The sequence below is a fragment of the Crinia signifera genome, chromosome 2, assembly GCF_055691185.1.
Source record: "Crinia signifera chromosome 2, ASM5569118v1, whole genome shotgun sequence".
Classification (NCBI taxonomy): domain Eukaryota; kingdom Metazoa; phylum Chordata; class Amphibia; order Anura; family Myobatrachidae; genus Crinia; species Crinia signifera.
The window spans coordinates 209,842,676-209,859,777 of NC_139218.1; the positions used below are offsets into that span (position 1 = coordinate 209,842,676).

Consider the following 17,102-nt stretch of genomic DNA (forward strand, 5'->3'; position numbering starts at 1 on the left):
TCCATCTGTAGCTGGTATTATCTAATAGAATCCTATGGACTTCGCTTCTCAATTCCCCCTGAGAGGGATGCAATCTGATCCCTCCCAGCAACCCCCACATGAGCAGATGGGTTCCCGGGTCCTAAATCCGGAAGTCCTTCCATCGTAAAGGACAGCTCTTATGTGATACTAATTGCATTTCTAAGTAGATATGATAAATGTCAGGGTCTATCACGTTGCATATGTGAGGATTATTGCATGCCGCCCTGTATGTCTGATGGTGGGCATAAACTAAACCTGAGGCTCTCCAGCTGTTGTGAAACTATGCATCCCAGCATGCCCTGTCACAGTTTAGGATTCTGTAATAGGCAAAATGTGGCAGTGCATGCTGGAATGTGTCATTTTACAACAGCTGGAGAGCCAAAGGTTGGCCAGGCTTGTGCTAGACCTGGGGTAGCCAACCCTAGTCCTCGAGAGCTAACAGTGCATATTTTACAGGTCTCCTCACAGAATCACAAGTGAGCTAATTATCTCCATCTGTGTATCTTTTAAAATGTGTCAGTGATTAATGAGTGCAGCTGTGCAGCAGCTAGGTTGTCTGGAAAATGTGAACTGTTGGTAGCTCTCGAGGGCTAGGGTTGGCTACCACTGTGCTAGACAATTATCTGGGAGATTAGCGTTATATCAACAGATTGTTCGGATAATTGCTGAGTGTATTTATCTAGGAATCTCACAATTTTGGTCAGTCAGAAATGCCCAACTGTCCAGCATATGTGACAAATGTGATCATTTGGGAGCTATAAGATGGAGGTTTCAGGCAGTGCATGGGAAGAAAGTGGAAAGGTTTCTTCCTCAGGGAAGATATGCACATTGTTCAATGTTCAATGTTCTGTAGGAGTGCAACAAACATGCTCTTCTGGGATGTGGATCTGTTGTGATCGCTTCTCCATGGTGCACAATATGTACTGACCGCGAACATGAAAATAAAATAAATATATATAAATGCTAACAGGGATCACACCAAGCCCCCCTCCCCTCCCCTCCAAAAACAAAAAAAGGAACTACTTTAAACCAGCTCTAAAGGCCCATACACACTAGAAGATTTTCATTTGAAAAGACTTTTGCCAAAATCTCTGACAGATATACCTTTCACCAAAGTAGTGCGTACACACTGAGCTATTTTCCCCAAAGAGCAAGAGATTTTCAGGAGGTGAAAGACTTTGCTGAAAATCTTTCATATTAAAGGCTATTTACATAATGGGCGGGTTTGAATTCCAATGGTGGGAGCAAGGGCCATCTAATAATTCAGTGCCACTAGGAATTTTGGGGTCTGGGACTGATTTTCAGTCTGCCCCCCCCCCCCAGCCCCAGTACCATTGCCGGCATCTGTGATGAGGGAGAGGGGAGTGCGGTGGGATGCCGGGGGGGGGGGGGGGGGGTGTGTGCGATGGGACACGGGCACGGGGAGTGCGGTGGAACACGGATGGGTTAGTGGTTCCGCTCCTGAGCTTTACGCTGGCGTCTGACATCAGGCGACGGAGTCTCTGCTGCTGCTGGCTGCAGCGGCTCGGCTCACCGGCACTGCGGGGGTGCTGAGGATAGAGCTGCCTGGACCCTACCCTCTGTCAGAGCGGCGGCGCCCGGGACAGTTGTCCCCATAGCACTCCTGTTCAATGCATATCATTAGTGGGCAGTGGTGCCAGTAATATATACATTGCTGGCCTGTGCCAGCAATGTATATATTAATGGCTAATAAATAAAACATCATTGGTGCCCACTGGCACTGGCTTATGAAACTCATTGGTGCCCAGTGGTGCCAGTAATTTATACATGGCTGGCACATGCCAGCCATGTATATATTACTGGCTTAAGGATCTCACTGGTGCCCAGTGGTGCCATTAATATATACATTGCTGGCTCATGCCAGCAATGTATATATTACTGGCTTAAAAATGAAAACATTGGTGGACAGTGGTGCTCCGTGTGGAGCAGGACAGAGGGAGGCGGAGGGAGCAGGGTGTAGGGGGGCGGGGCGTCAGCGTGTCAGTCAGTGTGGCAGAGCTGGGACCCAGGAGGACAGGAGGACGGCGGGGGAGCGAAGCTCTGCAGCATACAGCTGCAGCAGCAGACTGAGCGGGGCAGCGCGGACCAATCCTGCAGGGTGAGTATTATGACAGGCGAGGGGCGGGGTGGCGGGGGGCAGTCCGCCGGGCTGAAAGTGGTTAATCTTTCAGCCCGGCCGGCGTACACACATGGCGATGATGGATGAAAAACCATCCATCATCGCCACATCTGCTGGTAAAACCAGCAGATGAACCACTTAACTAGCGATGATGCGGGAGCGAGCATCATCACTAGTCGGCAATCTCTGGGGCATACACACTGGGCGATTTTCAGCCGAAAATCGCTCAAAACGGCTGTTTTGAGCGATTTTCAGCTGAAAATCGTCAAGTGTGTATGGGCCTTAACACACCAATCAGCAATTGAGGAAAGGGAGGGGGGTGCAATAAAAAGTTGCCAATACCAACACTTGGGGTGAGATGTACTAAGCCTTGAAAAGTGATAAAATGGAGAGTGAAAAACCACTGATTGGTTGGTAATTTATCACTCTCCATTTTATCCCTTTTTAAGCTTAGTACATTTGGTCCTTGGTAACTGAGATGTGTCCTGTATGGTTTTGCACTGGACAGCCAAGGGGCTAGATGCACTAAGCTTCAAAAGTGATAAAATGGAGAGTGATAAACAACCAATCAGCTCCTCCCTGACATTTTTCAAACATAGTCTGTGACATGGCAGGTAGCAGCTGATTGGCTGGCTGTTTATCATGCTCCATTTTATCACTTTTGAAGCTTAGTGTATCTGGCCCAAGGTTTGTAAGGAATTAGTAGTTCAATGTTTGGAGTGGATTGTGGCTACACGTTCTTATTGGTGATACTTCCCAAAGTAGAAGATAGTGGTCGCCTATTGTGGAACTGCAAGTTCTCACTACCAGTTATCTCAGCTAGCCAAAAAGAAATCTCAGAGCCTCAAGACAAAAATGTAGTTTACAACTGTGCTCATATTTTATTTAGTTTTAGGTGTATGCTTTAACATTGTGAGAACCTCATATCTTCGAAACTGACAGACTATTCCTGAAATCATATTATGGCTGCATGAATTTAGCCTTCAGTCCTTACCATACAGTACAGGAAATGAACAGGTCTATAACCAGTATTTGGTGTCATTTCAAGGTGCTCAAACCAGTATACATTGCTCACCGCCATTAATCAGTAGCCATTATACTTGTGAAATAAAGTGACAAATAAGTCCCACTACAGTAAAGCATTAAACATACTGTTGTTTGCAGGCAGTCTGAGAGCTACATGTAGTAGGAGCAAGGTTGGAAACTAAACCTGGGACACCAGTAACCACCATGGATAGACCATGGGACCAAGAATCAGAGGGTAGCTTTGCCTTCTCAAGGCTATTAACCTGCTGTTCCATGTGAATGCTTGAACATTTGCTCCCATCAGAAATTTTGTTGTATCCTGGCAGCTCTGTATCGTGGTCACTCGGTGTAGGATAAGAATAAGTTTGCAATGAGTGAACTCTGCTTGGAACCCCTTTTGCATAACCAGATGTGGGAGGGCAAGCTAACTCCACCCTTACAGTTTGCCGGAACTGCTTGCAGCAGAGGTGAATAAGTTCCAACAAATTGAGCAGCAAAGATATGAGAGATACTACCAGCATGAAGATTATGAAAATGGTCTTTTCCATTGGCCGAGAAACAAAACAGTCCACTTTGTGCGGACAAGGTACCCTTGTACAGACAAAGACTGGTGGCATCACAAAACCATAAAGATACCACTGTCCAAAAACAAATCCAGCTTCAAAAATACTTTTAAAGAGAATACTGATTGCATAGGTATACATTAAAGCTCCTGTGATTTTCACCTTTTTCATAGGTACTTGCTTTTTCAAATCATTCTCAGTCTTTGACTTCTGTGCATCAATGGACATCAATTCTGCCCTCCTCTGTTTCAATTTTTCTTCTCTCCTTGACAAGTAAACCACATGACCAAGGTAGACCAAGGTAGGGGTGCTGACAAAGAGAAACTGCAGCACCCAGTAGCGGACATGTGAGATAGGAAAAGCCTTATCATAACACACATTGTTACAACCTGGTTGCTCTGTATTACAAGTGAAGTCAGATTGCTCATCTCCCCAAACTGAATCTCCTGCTAAGCTCAGAATGAGAATTCTGAAGATAAAAAGCACAGTTAGCCAGACTTTCCCAATGAGGGTGGAATGTTCCTGGACTTCATCAAGCAGAATTTTAAGCAAATCCCATCCCGCCATATTCCTCTGAACCTGAAAATAAAAAAATATATATATTATATATAGACACATACAAAAATAAAAGCCTAATAATGCAAATTTAGAGAATATTAAACAGGGCCATACTGTAATTAAAGTTTCTCTATTCAAGGTACACTAAAGCTGCATACACACTAGAGTGACGGGCATTCGTTCACTGGAACAAATCCCTGTCAGCTCGAATTGTGTGCACACACTTCAGAAATGTTAATGATGAGCAGAATGAACTGGGGACCGATGTTTTTGACCTGCACATGTGCATAATTCGTTATATGCAGGCCTTATGTGCACGCGCCCTCATCAACCTGCACTGTAGGCGTGGTTCTTGCACAGTATGTGTGTGTGTGTGTGTGTGTGTGTGTGGGGGGGGGGGGGGGGCATGGGAACGTCCAGCGTTTCTTGGGCATTCCCATGCAAACGCTGGGTGTTTCCATGCAAGTGGCAGCATGACGCGGGTGGGCGGCTGACGTCACATGACATCAGCCGTCCACCCCATCTTCAGCCGGAAGCCCACAAATATAAGTCCGTCTCCGCTGAAATAATTTTATCCAGAGCTAGCAAATATAAGTCAACCATCGGGACATGCGAGGGGATGTGGGGGGGCATCGATTCGGTGGGGTGGCCCCTCTGGGACTCAGTAAGCTGTGACCTTGGCAGCTTACACAGTCAACAAGAATGAGGGCCACTGTTCCGTGCTTCATTAGCATGCATGGTGTCGCTAGCAATATTTCTATGTTCCATGTGCAGCACATCAAACCGAACATTGTCTTAAATGCGACATACTGAGCGATGTTGGCAACATGCCAGTCTTATCCACCTGCCCGGTAGGATTCGGTATGAAATACCGACGGTCAAAATCCCGACAGGGTCAAAATCCCGACACGGACAAAATCCCGTCATTTAAAATACCGACATGGTCAAAATACCGACGTATAGAATGTACAGGTGAAACAGTCAACATGACTTTCCGTCGACAGGTCGCAAGGTCGACATGTTTTTTTTTACTGTTTTTTGACCCGAATGTCGAGACAGTCGACATGGACACAGTTGGAAGTGAACCGCAGTCCCTCCCATGGCTCGCCATGCTTCGGGCACGGTGCCTCGCTGCGCTCAGCACACTATTTTATACTCCCACCACGCCCTAGTGGATGGTAAGGCATGAAATACCGCCTTTCGGCACATGTCGGATCAAAAAACAGTGAAAAAACCCTTGTCAACCTTGCGACCGGTCGACGAAAAGTCATGTTGACTGTTTCACCTGTACATTCTATATGTCCGTATTTTGACCCTGTCGGGATTTTAAATGTCGGGATTTTGTCCTTGTCGGGATTTTAAATGTTGGGATTTTGTCCATGTCGGGATTTTGTCCTTGTCGGTATTATGACCCATTCGGGATTTTGATCGTCGGGATTTTGACTGCATCCCGCCCTGTATATCACTTGTGTGTACCCAGCTTCACAGTCCCAGTTTTAGTGACATCCATACCGTACTTGAGTAAAGATTGTTAAACAGAAAAAAAAAAAGAAAATACAGGTATTATAATACTTTGGGGGGGATGCTTTAACATCCACACCCCCTTACCGCCGCCCATCGCCGGCTACCGCTTAACATAATTATCGCATATGCTGTAACATATGCGAAAATTATGGCAAAGGACAGCTCTTGCATTAAGAGCTGTCCTTTGCGGTGGGAGACAGTGGGTCCCACCGGGACCCGGCGGCTCCCCCCTCCCTCCCTTACCCAGGCTCTCCTTCTACCTGCACCCGGAAGAGGATCATAGTGCAGGGAGGAGGTTACAGGTCCGGGCAGCACAGCTCTGTGCTGCCCGGACACAGGTGAGTGGGTCGGTGCAGTGGTTAGTCGCGTTAGAAGCCCATAGGCTTCTATGGGGCATCGCCAGATTTTTCTGGCGATGACCCCCGTCGCGATAACCCAGGCGGGGGATGCTTAGAGCATCCCAAAATGCGGTAAAAACCTGATAACGGGGTTTATGCCGCATTTTTAGTTTAGAGAATTTCCTCCTTTGACTGTTACCCCAAGTACACATAAGTAGGGATGCCATGTAAACCCGTGTTTTGGTTCTAATTCATTATCATATTTTAGTTTTAACAAAACCACCCTGAAGTGTTTTGCAATGGTGTGTACATGCTAGGAGGTCCTCCTGGGTAGCTTATATCACAACCCGGAAGTTATGGATTCTGGGTCGCGCTATAGATGGATAATTATATATATTGTCCTTGGCAATGAGCATGTAAAACCTTTACAACGAGCATGTAATCCCCTAGCAATGGGCATGTAACCCTCTGGTAACAAGAAAAACACCACTGGCAATGGATAAGAAACCCCTGGCAATGAGCATATAAGTAAAAATTGTGAAGTAATTATTTATATTTTAAAGTGGGTCAGTGAGTAATGACTACATCTGTGCACCTCCCAGATGACCTGGAAAATTTTGAACTGTTGGTAGCTTTCGGGGACTGGATTTAGCTACCTCTTGTCAAATGTGTATGGTCGATCAAATGCTCTTACATTTTGTTCCCAGAGTTGTCCCATCAGGTGTGCTGCACACCCAGTGGGATGACCCAGGGAATGAAGGCATGCATTTTTAATGGTAAGGGCAGCGCTACATCATGCCAAATTGTTTTTTTCTCACATGTACAAAGTTGCAGATGAAACATGATAGGGGGCCCATTTATCATTCAATATTTGTTGCTAATTCCCCAAAACACCTGTTTTCATCGTTAAGCGAATGTTAAGTATCCCCAGATATCTGCGATCTCTCCAGTCCCGCACACAGCCACATTCCCATAAGTTTGTGTGATGCTGGCCGATGCACGATATGGCCCCACGCAGCTACCGCCATCTCAGAATGGCAGTAGCCCATTGTAGCATATGGGCTACTATCCGCACCGCCGGCCGCTATGTCAGTAGTGGGGAACCCGGCAGAGCAGATAACAGGGCCTCCGGTCTCTACGTCTGCACAGTAGTACATTCTGCCATTAGGATCACATATTGGAATGCAATACTGAGCGGTAAGATCCTGACCAGATCACATTGAATATACGATCCATAATAAATGGATCCCAAGATGTGAAAATCTGCAACCGCTCACATTGGAGCCCTTTTTTTTTTACGAAGACTCATACAGTATGTACAAGTGTCACACAACAGATTAATCAGTGTAGCGAGCAATACACTGCTCAGGATGGTGGAATTGCTGGTGCATTGAGAGGGGTTGTTTGGCAGCAGTAAGAAAGGACACATATGTACTATTAAACATGAAAAGAAGTTTAATTCTAAAATCTGGAGCTGTACCAGGGGTGGATTGGATTGGAATGGAAAATCAAACTGGAAAATTTCTGTAAGCAGCCCTCATTGGAGGCAGGGTCTTGCCTACTTTTGAAAACTAGTTTCAGGGAGATTTTAGATGGTAGAAGAATGCGCTGTGCCGCTTAGAGGGTGTGTAATGCTCCACCCACCTATTGCCATTAAGGGGTGTGTCCTGCAGTAGCAGAAGAAAACTCTGACGGAGGGAATGTGCCTGAAATTCACATTCTGACACAGGGAATGTGCCCAAAATTCACATTCTGACACAGGGAATGTGCCCAAAATTCACATTCTGACACAGGGAATGTGCCCGAAATTCACATTCAGAGACAGGGAATTCTGTTATGCGGGGGTGTCTTCACAAGTGTAAGTTCATCCCAGTTTCTGCCTGCGATGGAGATTTGTGCCCCCTTAAAATAAATTTATATATACACATACATACATACATACATACATAGACAGCGGTGTCAGCCCGGCACTCGTCCTTCGGAGTGTCAACTGCCACTGGTGCCTTCCTGGAGGGATGAATAGATGTCAACTGGAAGCAGAGGCGGCACTCAGCGGACTTAGTGAAAATGCTTTATATCACAACAAGTGTCTCCAACGTTTCGGAGCAAACGTGCTCCTTTTTCACTAAGTCCGCTGAGTGCCGCCTCTGCTTCCAGTCGACATCTATCTATCTATCTATCTATATATATACACACACACACACACACACACACATATATGTGTGTGTATGCACACACACACATACACACACACACTCTTAGGGGGCACAAAACTCCATAACAGGCAGCATCTGGAAAGAACTTACAATTGTGAAGACACCCCCCCTTCCCCGCTCGCTGCAGGGTCCTCAGTTACTGTGCACAGGCGGCATCATGACGTCACCCGCGCGCTGCATCATTGAGAATGCTGAAGCCTCAGAGAACTTCTCGGAGGCTTCAGCAGATATTTACATGGGAGATAATGGCACTTGATTGTGATCTACCAGCAGGAGCCACATGATTGAGCGATAGATCGCGATCAACCTTTTGTCCAGCCCTGCAGTATACACACCACCATGATACATTACACACAGCCCCCCCCCCCCATATAACAGCCAGTGCACATCACCATATTACACAGTGCCCCATATAACATTCAGTACTCACACCTTTTATATTACATTATACACCCCCCCTCATCATATCACAGCCAGTACACATACACACCACTGTAGTGTATTATATTACCCAAATCCCCCCTCCTCCCCCACATTATATACACACCCCACTCCCACATTATATGCACCCCCACATTATACACACACCATTCCCCCACATTATATACACCCCCCCCACTCCCACATTATTTACACCCCCCACTCCCACATTATATACACCCCCCACATTATATACACAGCACTCACCTGGCTGTGTTGCTCCACCCTGGAAGGTGCAGGGACCCAGCGGTGTGGTGGGGGAGGCAGCTCACCACATGCCCAGAGTCAGAAAACTTCAGAAGCAGGAAGAGCTGGCCTCACGGAGCTCAGTCAGTGTGGTGGGCGGGGCCAGCCTCCGGGAAGAAGCAGAACTCTGGCTGTCAGCTCTGCTCCTTCCCATGCCTTGCCCTGGCAGTCACACAGCACATGATTTCCTGTCAGCAAGCCGGGAGCCTCCCGCTGCGGGAAGGTAGGCAAGCCTGGTTTAGAAGGTGGGTATATTGAAAGGGGGGATTCATCTATATCCAAAATGTGGCTCCCGTACACACTTACCAGCATGCAACCCTCTACCCAGGTCTCCAGTCCTGGGCCCAGACAGAAAGGCGGCTCAGGACTGGAGTTTTATAAAGTATTATTTGTCATAGTTCACATTTTCCTTAAAGCAATGTGGAGGTAGAAAGGCGTGGCCAGTGCTGCTGACAATGGTGGTCCTGCCTATTTAGTCAATCCCAGACCACACAATTTCTGATGAGATCCCTGCATGTACCCCTAACAATCTCACACCTGAGGGTCTGTCACCCTCTATCAGGCACAGGTGGCCCCGCAGGGTTCTTTCCTGTGGCATCTATTGCCAATCCGCAAGGTATAATGCAGAAAATGGAACAAATTAATAATCAAAGAAAATAGGTTTAACACTGTGGCCAGCATATGCGGCAATCACTTGTTGATATCCTTTAAATTATATCTGTATAAAAGTAAACATCAGATCACAGCATGAGGCTGGGGATTTGTTGATTATTTAAAATCTGATTTTTTTTCCATTTACAAACAAAAATATACAGAGAGAGAGAGAGAGAGAGAACATAGATTGTAAGCACCACTGGGGCAGGGACTGATGTGAATGTTGAAATATTCTCTGTAAAGTGCTGCGGAATATGTGTGCGCTATATAAATAACTGGTAATAAATAAATAAGCTGCAAGGCTGCATAATGCAAATAGCCTGCCCACAAATAGCAGCCACCAAACCATAGAAACAAGATTCCCAAACTTCTATCATCACTATTAATAAATACTTACACGTGTACAGCAATCTGCAGATATACCCCAATGTCTGTGTAAGTGCCACAATAACACCTTCCACAGGGGCTATAATGATATATACATGGTGTACATACACAGCCACAGTGACACTCCCCTCTCCTTGACTGAAGTAGGTTTCAGCTGCACTGCTCCCTGACTCTAGCCAAGCTCTGGGACTATGTAAAAACCGGACCGGACTACACTCCGGACAGGACATCACAATCTGCAGTCCGGAGCTTGTAGGGTCCGGTCCGGGGGGTGTCCTGTCCGGGGGGGTGTCTTGTCGGGGGGGGGGGTCCCTGTGATAGCTATCACCAGGGACATGGGGGAGGGGTGATTACAGCCTCCCTGTGTGGTCCGGACCGTCTGGTTTTAGCTACATGGCCGGACCATACAGGGAGACTTTATTCTCCCCCTGCTCCTCTCCCTGGTGACAGGTGTGACAGGCAGCCCCCCCGGACAGGACACCCCCGAACAGGACACCCCCCGGACCGGAGGCCACAAGCTCCAAAATGCAGAGTTTGATGTCTGGTCCGGCGGTCCGGGGTTTTTGTCCTGGTCCGGTTTTCACCCATCTGCCTGCGATGGAGATTTGTGCCCCCTTAAAATAAATTTATATATACACATACATACATACATACATACATAGACAGCGGTGTCAGCCCGGCACTCGTCCTTCGGAGTGTCAACTGCCACTGGTGCCTTCCTGGAGGGATGAATAGATGTCAACTGGAAGCAGAGGCGGCACTCAGCGGACTTAGTGAAAATGCTTTATATCACAACAAGTGTCTCCAACGTTTCGGAGCAAACGTGCTCCTTTTTCACTAAGTCCGCTGAGTGCCGCCTCTGCTTCCAGTCGACATCTATCTATCTATCTATCTATATATATACACACACACACACACACACACACATATATGTGTGTGTATGCACACACACACATACACACACACACTCTTAGGGGGCACAAAACTCCATAACAGGCAGCATCTGGAAAGAACTTACAATTGTGAAGACACCCCCCCTTCCCCGCTCGCTGCAGGGTCCTCAGTTACTGTGCACAGGCGGCATCATGACGTCACCCGCGCGCTGCATCATTGAGAATGCTGAAGCCTCAGAGAACTTCTCGGAGGCTTCAGCAGATATTTACATGGGAGATAATGGCACTTGATTGTGATCTACCAGCAGGAGCCACATGATTGAGCGATAGATCGCGATCAACCTTTTGTCCAGCCCTGCAGTATACACACCACCATGATACATTACACACAGCCCCCCCCCCCCCCATATAACAGCCAGTGCACATCACCATATTACACAGTGCCCCATATAACATTCAGTACTCACACCTTTTATATTACATTATACACCCCCCCTCATCATATCACAGCCAGTACACATACACACCACTGTAGTGTATTATATTACCCAAATCCCCCCTCCTCCCCCACATTATATACACACCCCACTCCCACATTATATGCACCCCCACATTATACACACACCATTCCCCCACATTATATACACCCCCCCCACTCCCACATTATTTACACCCCCCACTCCCACATTATATACACCCCCCACATTATATACACAGCACTCACCTGGCTGTGTTGCTCCACCCTGGAAGGTGCAGGGACCCAGCGGTGTGGTGGGGGAGGCAGCTCACCACATGCCCAGAGTCAGAAAACTTCAGAAGCAGGAAGAGCTGGCCTCACGGAGCTCAGTCAGTGTGGTGGGCGGGGCCAGCCTCCGGGAAGAAGCAGAACTCTGGCTGTCAGCTCTGCTCCTTCCCATGCCTTGCCCTGGCAGTCACACAGCACATGATTTCCTGTCAGCAAGCCGGGAGCCTCCCGCTGCGGGAAGGTAGGCAAGCCTGGTTTAGAAGGTGGGTATATTGAAAGGGGGGATTCATCTATATCCAAAATGTGGCTCCCGTACACACTTACCAGCATGCAACCCTCTACCCAGGTCTCCAGTCCTGGGCCCAGACAGAAAGGCGGCTCAGGACTGGAGTTTTATAAAGTATTATTTGTCATAGTTCACATTTTCCTTAAAGCAATGTGGAGGTAGAAAGGCGTGGCCAGTGCTGCTGACAATGGTGGTCCTGCCTATTTAGTCAATCCCAGACCCAGGGCCGGCGCTACCCACTCAGCAGCTCCTGCAAAGCAGGGAGGCGCCATGCTGAAAAGGCGCTGTCTTCCTCCCTGCTCTGCTAAAGCTGCCTTAGCCCTCACTGTCACTGCCTCCTGCACGCCGCCCACAGCGCCTGTCTGACAGCGGGTGGCAGTATGGAGAGGCTGAGTAGCTCCCTGCACTGCGCACACACTGTCCACCTCCTGCGACCTGCCCCCTCTTCCTCACGGACACTTGCGCTGAGGCATGTAGCGCTGTCTGTGAATGCCTGGATGATATGTCATGTCCGGATCCGCCCCCTACCCATTGCTCCCTGCGCCTGTCAGCTGTCAATCAAATGACGAACAGGCAGCAGTGCCGTCTCCCCTTCCTTCCCTCTTCTCAGTGTGCTGTGCCAGTGCCGCTGCCAGTCCTCAACACTCTGCCCCCTCTATCTCCTCCCCTCTTCTTCCATCTCCTCCTTCTCTCCCCTCCTTTCCCCCTCAGTCACGAGTGCTGCACATACTTTTTGTACTGCTTTCGGATCGCATCGCGCACACATTGCATGCATGCCGTGCGATGCGATGTGATCTAGCCCATAACGTGTATGGGCTCGCAGCGTGTATGGGCACCTTTAGTGTGGACACAGCACTGAGATGGTGTATGCATACATGTACATGCACCCAAGATCCTCCATAGGATCGCATGTTGCATACACTCCCACAAATGGGCTGCAATGGTAATGTGAAAGGGCGCAACATGTATGGTTTGCAGGAGGGCGCCGGACACCCTAGCACCGGCCCTGCCCAGACCACACAATTTCTGATGAGATCCCTGCATGTACCCCTAACAATCTCACACCTGAGGGTCTGTCACCCTCTATCAGGCACAGGTGGCCCCGCAGGGTTCTTTCCTGTGGCATCTATTGCCAATCCGCAAGGTATAATGCAGAAAATGGAACAAATTAATAATCAAAGAAAATAGGTTTAACACTGTGGCCAGCATATGCGGCAATCACTTGTTGATATCCTTTAAATTATATCTGTATAAAAGTAAACATCAGATCACAGCATGAGGCTGGGGATTTGTTGATTATTTAAAATCTGATTTTTTTTCCATTTACAAACAAAAATATACAGAGAGAGAGAGAGAGAACATAGATTGTAAGCACCACTGGGGCAGGGACTGATGTGAATGTTGAAATATTCTCTGTAAAGTGCTGCGGAATATGTGTGCGCTATATAAATAACTGGTAATAAATAAATAAGCTGCAAGGCTGCATAATGCAAATAGCCTGCCCACAAATAGCAGCCACCAAACCATAGAAACAAGATTCCCAAACTTCTATCATCACTATTAATAAATACTTACACGTGTACAGCAATCTGCAGATATACCCCAATGTCTGTGTAAGTGCCACAATAACACCTTCCACAGGGGCTATAATGATATATACATGGTGTACATACACAGCCACAGTGACACTCCCCTCTCCTTGACTGAAGTAGGTTTCAGCTGCACTGCTCCCTGACTCTAGCCAAGCTCTGGGACTATGTAAAAACCGGACCGGACTACACTCCGGACAGGACATCACAATCTGCAGTCCGGAGCTTGTAGGGTCCGGTCCGGGGGGTGTCCTGTCCGGGGGGGTGTCTTGTCGGGGGGGGGGGTCCCTGTGATAGCTATCACCAGGGACATGGGGGAGGGGTGATTACAGCCTCCCTGTGTGGTCCGGACCGTCTGGTTTTAGCTACATGGCCGGACCATACAGGGAGACTTTATTCTCCCCCTGCTCCTCTCCCTGGTGACAGGTGTGACAGGCAGCCCCCCCGGACAGGACACCCCCGAACAGGACACCCCCCGGACCGGAGGCCACAAGCTCCAAAATGCAGAGTTTGATGTCTGGTCCGGCGGTCCGGGGTTTTTGTCCTGGTCCGGTTTTCACCCATACCCCCAAGCTCTCATTATCGGCGTGCTGCTGCTCTGCATGTGCTACTCATAGAGTCCAGGCATCGGAAGGGATGTGTCTGGGTACACACCTACAGGATTATCTGTCCAATCTGGTGATAACAATCATCTGGTAATGTATGGGAGCAAATAACAAACAACCATTCACTCACAAATAGTTGAAAATGGATAAAAACAATTTATTAAATCAAATGGATGTAACCAATTTATGTCAATGACCTTTGTGTGTTTTCCTGCGTTAGGGAGCAAAAGTGGGATTCTCATTTGGTCCCATACATTGGTTGCCTACCTGACCCTCCAGGGAGAAAATACTCGGTTCCTGGACTTCCCTTGTAATATATGATTGCCATCACCTGTGGGGAGCTAGGTAATGGATAAGAAAGGTGTTTCACCACAGGTGATAGCAATCATATATGACCAGGGAAGTCCAGGGACAGGTGGGTTATGGATTCTGCACTCAATTTTTCTATTTTATGCCCTATATTATTGGGCAATTACCGCTATTATTATTGGATATAGTTGGGGGTGATACCAACTGGGGGTCAGTGATAAAAAAAAAGGAGAAAAAAGACAGTTGTAGGTGGATGCACTTCAATCAGAAAGAATTTTTTTAAATTTTATTTTAATAAACTTTAGATTTTAAAAATGTGGGGACTCCAATTGTCTTTATTTTATTTGGTATTGACGAGGAGTTACCCACCACTTTGCGAAATAAGAGGTTAAAAAATCAAGACCTACATACACATATACAGTGACGAAAAATAAAGATTGGTGTTGGAAAGAATTTTTAAAACGTGTAGGCAGACTTAAATAGGAGGATGTAGTTGTAGAGTGTGATGTTCAGGGAATGTTCCCTTGGGGTGTGTGCCTTGATAATTGTATGTCACACTGTAAGGACTGGGTATATTTTATTATTGGCCTCAATAGGCTAGGAAGTGTATAGGCAGTAAATATATTTTTCACAATTAATTTTTCTGTACACTTTTCCACTGGTCACTGCTGGTGACTGAGTATGTAATTGCTGGCAGATTGCCTGAAAAGTTGCATTGTTGCAGATACACTTTAAACTTCTGCCAAATGCACCTATTTAGCTGCTTTTTGGCATTTGCTGATTGGTCAGATGTGTATTTTTGCCTTGAATTCAGCTATGTGCTGCACTTTACTGTTTATTTGGTATACAATACGTCCCCCACAGATTATCCTGAGGTGTAATACTGCGTAGGCAGGGGTTTTACAGTCTACCAAAAAGTTACTCCTATTGGCCTTGATAGGCTGAGTAATATTGGACTGATTTAATTTGTAATAACAATAGGGGAGAAGTGTTGAAACAAATAACAATGTATGTATAATACAGTAAATTTTGTTTTTATGTACACTTCCACTGGTCACTGCTGACCTCTGCTGGTGACTAAATATTTGGCACTGTTCTGCTGGCAAATTGCCAAACGGATTATTTGCAGGTTTTTTTTAGCAGCATTTGACATATATTGCTGTAAGCACACTTTTAAATTATATGCCAATTACACCTTTTTAGCCATTACTGGTATTTGGTGGTTGGTCAGATATCTATTATTGCCTTGATTGGCTGTGTGCTGCACTGTTATTAGCTGCTATGTAGCGCGTCCCCCGCAGGTTCCCCTGTGGTGGGGTGCTGCGTGAGCAGAGATTATTTGCTGTCTACCAGGCGGTTGGTCTAAGCAGCGATATTACAGTCTACCAAACAGTTAATCTGACATGAGAAAAAATGCACAATCTACATCATATCATCCTATAGTCTGCCTATCACGGGGCAGAGCATTTTCTCCCTGAAGGAGAGGGTCAGGTAGGCAACCAGGACATATACAGATTTTTATTCCTACCAGATAGATTGGACAGAAAAATCTGTAGGTGCGCACCCAGCTTTAGGTGAGGCAGCAGGATTAGGTGACCTGAAAGGGCAATCTTCTTTACAGAGATTCATGGTCTCTATTCATCTCTAGGTTATCCATTACCCCAAGACATGGTTTCAATACAGTTAAGGCCCATACACACTGGGCGACTTTGAGCTGAAAGTCGCTCAAAACAGCAGTCGCCCAGTGTGTATGGCCGGCCGATGAGTGGTGAGCGCTGCTGCGCAACATCTCCTGGAAAGCCGCTCATCTGCTGCGCTATGCAAAGCCGTCCTCTCCCCCCCTCCGTCGGCGCTGGGTAGGGGGAATGCACTGTGTGTATGCACTGAGCGGCTTTCCCCGTAGTGATGATGTAATCATCGCTGTCTATACACGCTAGGCATAGTTGCCCAGTGTGTATGGACCTTTACAGTATAGCTCATAAGAACCATTTAGTAGAGCAAGCTGTAGCATGTTGTGTGTTATCTATTTACACCACTGATATCACACAGCTATTCTCACCTGTCAGCCTTGCGCACTCTCCTAATTTGTAAAATTAGGACATCTCTACCTCAGCTTGACCAACACAACTGTTACTATTTGTGAGGGACACAATGCTCTGTTTCTGGACTTCCCTCTGATTGTATGAATGCCATCACCTGTTTTAAACAGGTTAATTGATAAAGCTGCTTAAGCACAGGTGATACTAATCATAAATTAAGAGGAAAATCCAGAAACCGAGCAATGTGTCCCTCCTGGAGAGGGTCATGTTGGGAGGTATGCATTATTGTGAAGCTGTGTACACTCGGGGCGATCTCAGCACAAATCGCTGGCAATATGGTCACGGTGTCGGTGATAAATCGCCAGGTGCACGCTCCCGTATGCAACCCCTGATGGTCGCAGGAGCTGTTTCCCTGCCTCTTCCCCCAGCAGTCTCCTGTTCATCAGTGACCATCTGTGGTCGTTGATGAACAGGAGACACTGA

General features: G+C 47.1%; 1 protein-coding gene across 4 annotated transcripts; it reads right to left on the reverse strand.

Moving 5' to 3' along the window:
- Window positions 1-3,009: 3,009 nt before the first annotated feature.
- LOC146060451 (gap junction alpha-2 protein-like) lies at window positions 3,010-16,745 on the reverse strand. Of its 4 annotated transcripts, none has more exons than XM_083173662.1 (2): window positions 16,640-16,745; window positions 3,010-4,329 (listed from the first exon to the last, which is right to left on the reverse strand). In XM_083173662.1, exon 2 carries the CDS (start codon window positions 4,315-4,317, stop codon window positions 3,304-3,306), a length of 1,014 nt encoding a protein of 337 aa, XP_083029788.1. In that variant the 5' UTR covers window positions 4,318-4,329; window positions 16,640-16,745; the 3' UTR covers window positions 3,010-3,303. The 4 variants fall into 4 exon arrangements, with proteins under 4 accessions (XP_083029788.1, XP_083029790.1, XP_083029786.1 ...); XM_083173664.1 differs by lacking the exon at window positions 16,640-16,745 and adding an exon at window positions 10,262-10,332; XM_083173660.1 differs by lacking the exon at window positions 16,640-16,745 and adding an exon at window positions 10,164-10,332.
- Window positions 16,746-17,102: the final 357 nt, after the last annotated feature.